The sequence below is a fragment of the Lycium ferocissimum genome, chromosome 2 (genome assembly GCF_029784015.1).
Source record: "Lycium ferocissimum isolate CSIRO_LF1 chromosome 2, AGI_CSIRO_Lferr_CH_V1, whole genome shotgun sequence".
Lineage (NCBI taxonomy): Eukaryota > Viridiplantae > Streptophyta > Magnoliopsida > Solanales > Solanaceae > Lycium > Lycium ferocissimum.
Window position 1 is genome coordinate 40180437 of NC_081343.1, and position 8082 is coordinate 40188518.

The 8082-nt window shown below is 37.1% G+C and overlaps 1 protein-coding gene across 1 annotated transcript; it reads right to left on the reverse strand.

Moving 5' to 3' along the window:
* LOC132037282 (uncharacterized protein At5g39570-like) lies at nt 1-1353 on the reverse strand. Its single transcript, XM_059427779.1, has 2 exons — nt 539-1353; nt 1-379 (listed from the first exon to the last, which is right to left on the reverse strand). The coding sequence occupies exons 1-2, from the start codon at nt 1226-1228 to the stop codon at nt 293-295; spliced, it is 777 nt and encodes a 258-aa protein (XP_059283762.1). The 5' UTR covers nt 1229-1353; the 3' UTR covers nt 1-292.
* Between the last annotated feature and the right edge of the window lie 6729 nt (nt 1354-8082).

Sequence of the window (8082 nt, forward strand, 5' to 3'; positions counted from 1 at the left end):
TATGATGAAGACATGCCTACTTTTATTTACTACTTAAAAAGAAGGGCAGCCTGGTCAGTGCACAAAGCATCCCGTGTTAGTGGTTCGGGGATGGATCGCACCCCAAGGGTGTGATGTAGACAATCTACGAATAACTAGTAATATGGCATGAATCTGGAGCAGCTAACGAACGCACTCTGCTTAATCATCAGTGTTTGCAATGGAACAAAACACTGTGAACACATGCCAACTTTTATTTACTAATAACTCCTAATAAGGCATGAATCTGGCGCAGGTGACAAAATCACTCTGCTTAATCGTCATCGGAGTACTTTTTATTGCGACGATTTTTCTTCTTCTCCTTGTCAGAGCCAGAGTCTGAGCCTGAGTCATCATCACCCTGCCAATTTATGAGATCAAATCAACGGAAGCTGAATAAAACTCTAGGTTGCATTCGACTGAATTAAGATAAGCTACTAAGAAAACATAGAATTGAGATGCATACAGTTGTTGTTATGTGATTCAAAAATAAAGAAGAGTAATCTAATCAGGTACTTACATATTTCTTGCGACCATAGCCTTCGTCATCATCGTCGCGTTTCCCATAGCTAGGCTTCTTGTAATCCTCTTCCTCAGACCTTCCATAACTAGGCCTCTCAATTGTTGAACTCCCATACCCTTCGCTCTTTTTCCCATATCCACTAGATCCATACTCATCAGAATCAGTCTTTCGCCCATAACTTGACCCGTATTTTGAGTTTTTCTCGTCGTCATCATCATCATCACCACTCTTTCTTATGTTCCCTGATCCATACCCTGATGCAGTTTTAGTGCTCCCATATCCACCTGATTGATTATTTCCGTGACTAGACCCGTATTCCGAACTTTCCTTTCCATACCCGGATGTGGTTTTGCTGCCATATCCACCCGACCCGTACTCATCAGTACTGTCCGTGTTTTTTCCATAACTTGACCCGTATTCACTCTTCTTTTCATACCCGGATCCATATTCCGAACTCTTATTCTTACGTCCAAAACCTGATTCATCATCCGAATCAGGCTTCTCGTACTCACTCTTACGGTTATACCCGGATCCATATTCAGATTTGGGTTCGTTGTCATCATCGTTCTTTCGCCCATATCCAGATCCATGTGCCTTTTTAGGTTTCCCGTACTCAGACCGACTACCATAACCGGTTTCATCAGATTCAATTCCGCTACCACCATACTCACTTTCTCCATAAGACATGATTGTGTTAATTAATTTTTAGTTTTTTCTCTAGCTTTTGTTCTTGACTGAGAAAATGGAATTAAGGTTCACAAGAAAATGAATAGTTGAATTGAAACATTTTATAAGGAGGGAAAGACGGTTAGAAGTCGTTGAAACAGGAAACGAGGTTGTTACTCCTATTTTGTGAAGAGGAGCTGCAATCCAGCACACGTGTGCCTTCTGACATCACTTAAAGTCACGGTCTAGATTATTTTGTGAAACTAGATGGTTTCATAATCAACGACAAATCATTATTTTAGTTATTATAAAATCTGACGGGTACTTGTAGGGAACCCATCTGAATCCAGAACAATCCCTTTTCTTTAGATCTGCTTCTGTTACATCTATTATGATAAAAAGGGGCCATTATTTGGTATTTGAGATACAATAACCACATGATAATGCTAATAATTTAGAATAGCTATCTCATGTTTAATAATTCTGAGACCTACTATAAGTTTAGTAGAAAAAAAAATGATCAATTAACCCACTAAATCTTAACTTGTCTTGCCATGCCCCATTTAACATTCTTTTCTACTTTTTCCCTGCTGCATGGAGCGTTTCTTAAAATTTCTTGTGTTCATTCCCTTCATTTTGCAGTGTTTTACTTTATTTTTAACTTTTTATCTTTTTCTTTCGAATAAGTGTCCCTTCAATCATACATTACTTTGAAAATCGTAAAGGTGCTTGAAAAAGGAGTTAATAAGATTAAATACTCAATATAATTCGAACAGAAATTACATTTTACGAATAGAGTATAAGTAGCCACTGTTAGTGTTAATTTTCTATATCTGAGCATGTGAGAAGCTCAGCCATGGAAATCGTATCATGCAGTAATGAGGAGAAGAGAAGAGGAAAATGAAATGAGATATTTTTCTATATTCAACAATGATTACATGTGGTGTATTTATTACCACTTTACACACATACACATGATCCTCAACAAACTCTCTAACAAACTAACTAATCATTGCAATAATAGGACAGCAAATACTTCCTATAACTTCCGTGTATACCATTATTATACAAGTGATATACAGACCCTGGGAACTGCCTATGTATATTACTTGTATATCAGTGTATATCTACTAACTTAATACTCCCCCTCAAGCTAGAGGGTGAAAAACATCAAGCACTCCCAGCTTAGAGAGAAGATAATGATGTTGAGCAATGCCCAAGCCGTTGGTCAACAAATCTGCAAGTTGTAGTTTTGAGCTCACATAATCTGTCTTGATCAAACCACTTTTCATTTTCTCCCTCACAAAATAGCAATCTATGTTTTTGGTTCTTTCATGAAACATGAGATTGGATGCAATCTGCAATGCTGCTTTGTTTTCACAAGAAGTCCTCAAGAAGTGGATCATCTGCCTTCTTATGATCATCCGCATTTTGAATGAGTGCATCGTATTCAATTGTACTGAGTTTCAAATTCATTTCTATAGGTGTACAAGAAGGATTTGTGCCACTTAAACCCATTGCTGACAGCAGCTCTAAAGTATATTTTCTTTCATTCAGTAAGATACCAATCTTTGATCTCAACACTTCAATGCCCAAAAAATATCTAAGTTGTCCCAAGTCTTTGAATTTGAAGTTAGTGTGCAGTGTTTGTTGTATCAACCTTTGGTTGCTTCCTGTGATCAAGAGATCATCCACTTACACCAGTATTACTATAATGTCATTCTGAGACTTTTTAATGAATATGGAATGATCATGTGGACTTTGTGCAAAGCCTGTTCTAAGCAGGCATTAGAGAGCTTGACATTCCATTGCCTAGATGTTTGTTTCAACCCATACAAGGATTTCAATAGTCTACACACTTTGTTCTTCCCCGTCTATGAAATCCTTAGGCAAGGACATGTACACTTCTTTATACAGACCCCTTGAAGAAATGTATTATTGACATCCAACTGTAAAAGAGGCCAATCCTTTGATGCTGTAATGCTAATGACAGTCCTAACTGTGACCATCTTAGCAACCGGAGAAAAAATTTCATGATAATCCAATCCTTCTTGCTGAGTATATCCTTTGGCAACCAATCTAGCCTTGTACTTGTCTACTAAACCATCAGCTAGATACTTGATCTTATACACCCATTTAGAACCAATAGCTTGTTTATCTACTGGTAAATCAACAACTTCCCATATACGGTTGCCTTCTAAAGCTAAGATTTCATCCTTCATTGCTGCAATCCATTTATGATCATGAGATGCTTCCTTATTGGATTTGGGCTCTACTTCATGAGACAAGACACCTAAGTAGGCTTGGTAATGAGTGGATAAGTAAGAGTATGGGAGGTGGTCAGACAAAGGATAAGTACAATTGTCTGAAGACTTGGTAGTAGTGATGTAATCTTTGTGCCAAACTAGTGTTTTGATTGATCTGGTTGGTCTAGATGATGGCATTTGTGGAGGAGTAGGAAGAGAGGTTTCTAGTGTAGAGTCACTATGATCAGTAAGAGCATCAAGAGGAATGTCAGCCTTTTGTAGGGGTGGTAATTGAGTAATATTTGGATCCTTTTCATTTAGTATAGTGGAAGCATCATCATTTCTAAGAAGAGTAGGATTCAAAACTGTATTATCAGTATTGTGAAGAGTGTTTGCATGATCAAACATGTCTGAATCTATGAGATCAGGACATTTTGATACTTTATAAGGGAAGGTGCATTCTCTAAAGATGACATCCCTACTGACAAAGTGTGTTTTGTCAACCAAGTCAACTAATCTGTATCTCTTTTGAGTCTCAAAATAACCAACTAAGACTGTTTTTCTAATCCTAGGATCAAATTTGTCCCCTTTTGGTAGTTTGCTAACATAACATAGGCAACCAAACACTCTAAGATGATACAATCTAGGTTTTCTATGATGAAACATTTCATATGGAGACTTGCCTCTAAGGACATCTGAGGGCAGTCCGTTGATCAAATAATCAGTTGTTTGACACAATCTCCCCAAAACTATATAGGGATAGAACTTTGGAATCTTAAGGCTCTAGCCATCTCTAACATGTGTCTATGCTTCCTTTCTACTACTCCATTTTGCTGTGGAGTGTAAGCACAACTACTCTAATGAATAATCCCATTACTGCTAAACAATTCAGCACAAGAAGAGTTAATTTTTTTTTTATGTCATTATCAGTTCTAACAACCTTAACAAACAACTTAAACTGATATTTTATTAAGGCAAGAAAATTCTTCAACACCACAATGACTGCACATTTAGACTGAATCAAACACAATCAAGTATACCTACTATAGTCATCTACTATAGTAACAAAATAGTGCTTTTTATCAAAAGTAGGAATCCTATATGGACCCCATACATCAATATGAACCAAGTCAAATCTGTGCTGAGTGCTACATTCACTGCTAGGAAACTTTAATCTACATTGTTTAGCTAAAGGACAAATCTCACAGTGGTGCTGAATATTCTTATTGGTGACATTTTGCAAGCTTCAATGTGTTGCATTGTCTTTATTGAAGCATGACCAAGTCTCAGATGCCATAGGCTGGTCACGGTTTTATTGTCAGTACTACATACTTCAGCATTTGTTGCATTTATTTGAGTCTTTACTTCCTTTAATATGTACAACCCATTTTTTTCCTTACCAATCCCCATTACCTTGCCATTGAAGAGTCCCAGAAACACACAAAAATCAGGAAAAAATGACACGAAACATGATAGTTCTCCGGTTAGTTTGGATACAGAAAATAAGTTGAACTTAAAGTCTAGAACATAGAGCACATTTCCTAGGTCATGATCTGCTCCATGCTCCTTCAATTTGGCACTTATTTCCTGTTGGCATCTGTACTCCAGTAGAATGCAAACTGTCTAACTTCCTAAGAGTTTCTAGCAAGTCTTTACTAGGTGTAATATGATCTATTGCTCCACTGTCAATTATCCACTCATAAGTCTTACTTACATTTAATAATAAAGCAGTAATACCTGCCATATTTGCAGCACAACCTTCTGTTGGTGTCCTCTCCATTCTACCTACTATATCTTGATACCGTTCTTCAGAAAACTGAGGTCTAAAGGCCTGTCTTTCACTAGTTGAAGTTTCTGCTTCCTTTGCATAATGTGCAGCAAGCTTGAATTCATTGTTGCCTCGTAGTTCATATCCTTTCTTCTTACTTTTGAAATCTGATGGATATCCTATCACTTATAACACCTATTCTCTGGATGTCCTTTATAACCACAATGCCAGCAAGGTGCTCCATAACCAGATTTGTAACCTTGATTTCCATATCCAGCTTTATAATTTTAGTTCTTATCTGCCAATAAGGTCAATGGATCCTTGTGTTTGTCTATCACACCTAAGGCTCTTTGACTCTCTTCTTGTGTTGCTACAGCATAAGCCTCATTTACTGTAACAACTTGTTTCCTAGCTAGGATGTTGCTTCTAATTGCACTATAGCTTTCATTTAACCCCATTAGAAATTGTAACAATCTTTGAGACTTTAAATGAGTTACATAAGCAGCTGACTCAGGACATTCACAACCTAGAGCTAGAATCATGACATCCATTTCTGACCATAAATCCTTCAATTTTGAGTAATAAGTTGCTACAGAATCATTACCTTGCTTGAGATTTCCAATTTCTGTCCATAGATGATAGGCTCTAGTTAGGTCTGATCTGTCAAACCTTTCCTCAAAATCCTTCCATATCTTCTTTGCATTTGAGGCATACATGATCCCATGTAATAACTCACTTGCAACAGTAATAACAATCCATGAAACCACTATAGCATTACATTTCTCCCACTGTTCTTCTAGAGCACCTTTATACATACTTTTTGCACAATTTCCATCTATGAAACCTAGCTTTCCTTTTCCTCTAAGTGCTAGTTTCATTGATCGCTCTCCAAAAAGCATGTATGTGTGTGTGTGTGTGTGTGTGTGTGTGTGTGTGTGTGTGTGTGTGTGTGTGTGTGTGTGTGTGTGTGTGTGTGTGTGTGTGTGTGTGTGTGTGTGTGTGTGTGTGTGTGTGTGTGTGTGTGTGTGTGTGTGTGTGTGTGTGTGTGTGTGTGTGTGTGTGTGTGTGTGTGTGTGTGTGTGTGTGTGTGTGTGTGTGTGTGTGTGTGTGTGTGTGTGTGTGTGTGTGTGTGTGTGTGTGTGTGTGTGTGTGTGTTGTCTAGTCATGTAAGTTTGTGTGTGTGGATGTGTGTGTGTGTGTGTGTGTGTGTGTGTGTTGTGTGTACTCGTGTGTGTGTGTGTGGATGATTATGTGTCGTGTGTGTGTGTGTGTGTGTGTGTGTGTGTGTGTGTGTGTTGTGTGTGCCATTTTTGTTGTTTTATGTGCTTTGATTATGTGTGTGTTGTGTTTGTTTGTTGTGTGTGTGTATCTGTGTGTGATTGTGTGTGTGTGTGTGTGTACCATGTTAATTTTCTATATCGTGTGTGTGTGTGTGTGTGTCGACCATGGAAATCGTATCATGTAGTAATGAGGAGAAGAGAAGAGGAAAATGAAGTGAGATATTTTTCTATATTTAACAATGATTACATGAGGTGTATTGATAACCACTTTAGACACATACACGTGATCCTCAACAAACTCTCTAACAAACTAACTAATCATTGCATTAATATGACAGCTAATGACCAGTTAATGAACTTCCCATAACTTCCGTTTATACCATCATTATACAAGTGATATACAGACCCTGGAAATTGCCTATGTATATTACTTGTATATTTGTGTATATCTACAAACTTAATAGTTAGAATCAATTTGCAAAAGGTGATTTTCCCAAATTATTTAAGTTGATAAAGCCTTTATTATTTTGTAATGATGATGTTTAAATGTTGATGAAGCCTTTATTTGCAGGAGCTTAAAAAAGTTGAAACTTAAAACGTAATTAACAAAGTGCTGAGGAGAAAATCAACCCCTTAGAGCTAGCAGAGCAATAAGATTTCTATAGATAGAATAAGTTAGTTAGGGATAAATATGCTCCATTATTTGAAAGATGAAAGATTATTAGTGCTCCACCTCAAATAATAGGGACTATTTCGAATGGAAGTCCGAATATAAAGGACCATGTTGGATCTTTCGAAGTATAGCTGAAGTACAACTCTAAAAATTGACAAAATACTAGGGCGAGTGCAGCGACAGAGACTCGAGCCTGCGACGCCGACAACACTTGAATCCCTCAACCACTGAACAAAGCCTCTCAATTATAACCGGGGGTTTTATTATAGAAGATATATACGTAAAACTCAAATATGACCTTTCATATATAATATAATTTCCGGCAAAGGAGATTCGGATGAACCCCCTCAGCACCACCTAGCTCCGCCCTTGCCACTTGATATGAAGGGCAATCTTGGAGAAGTGGTGTTCTTTTCCAGAAATTGTATATCGCAAAAAGTATATTTTTTTAAATGCCTAAAGTGCCCTTACGTACTAACTGTTAACAGTCTGTTTAGTTTGAGGAGATTCGTTAGTCATTGGGTCAAAATAGCATGCATTGTTTAATTGAAGGTCAAAAATCTCTAGTCAGATATCACTGGAACTAAATCCGGAATAATGCGATAACTCGAGTAAAAGCGCCATTTTCCAGGACAGAAACTACTTTTATATATGTCATTCTTTGGCTTGCTATATGTAAGCGATTTCATGACCGAATAAAGTTAGAAGTTAGCAAAAGTGTGTTTGGTACATGAAAGTTAATTGTCCTAACAAATATTTTCAGATATAAATAGTTTTTGGTGTTTAGTTGATAGGCAAAAAAAATGTCATACTTTTTTAGTTAATAACATAACTCTAAATTTTATAAATTTAACCTCAATGAGATAAATTTATAATCCAACAAATACTTATTGTTTCGCACTTACTTT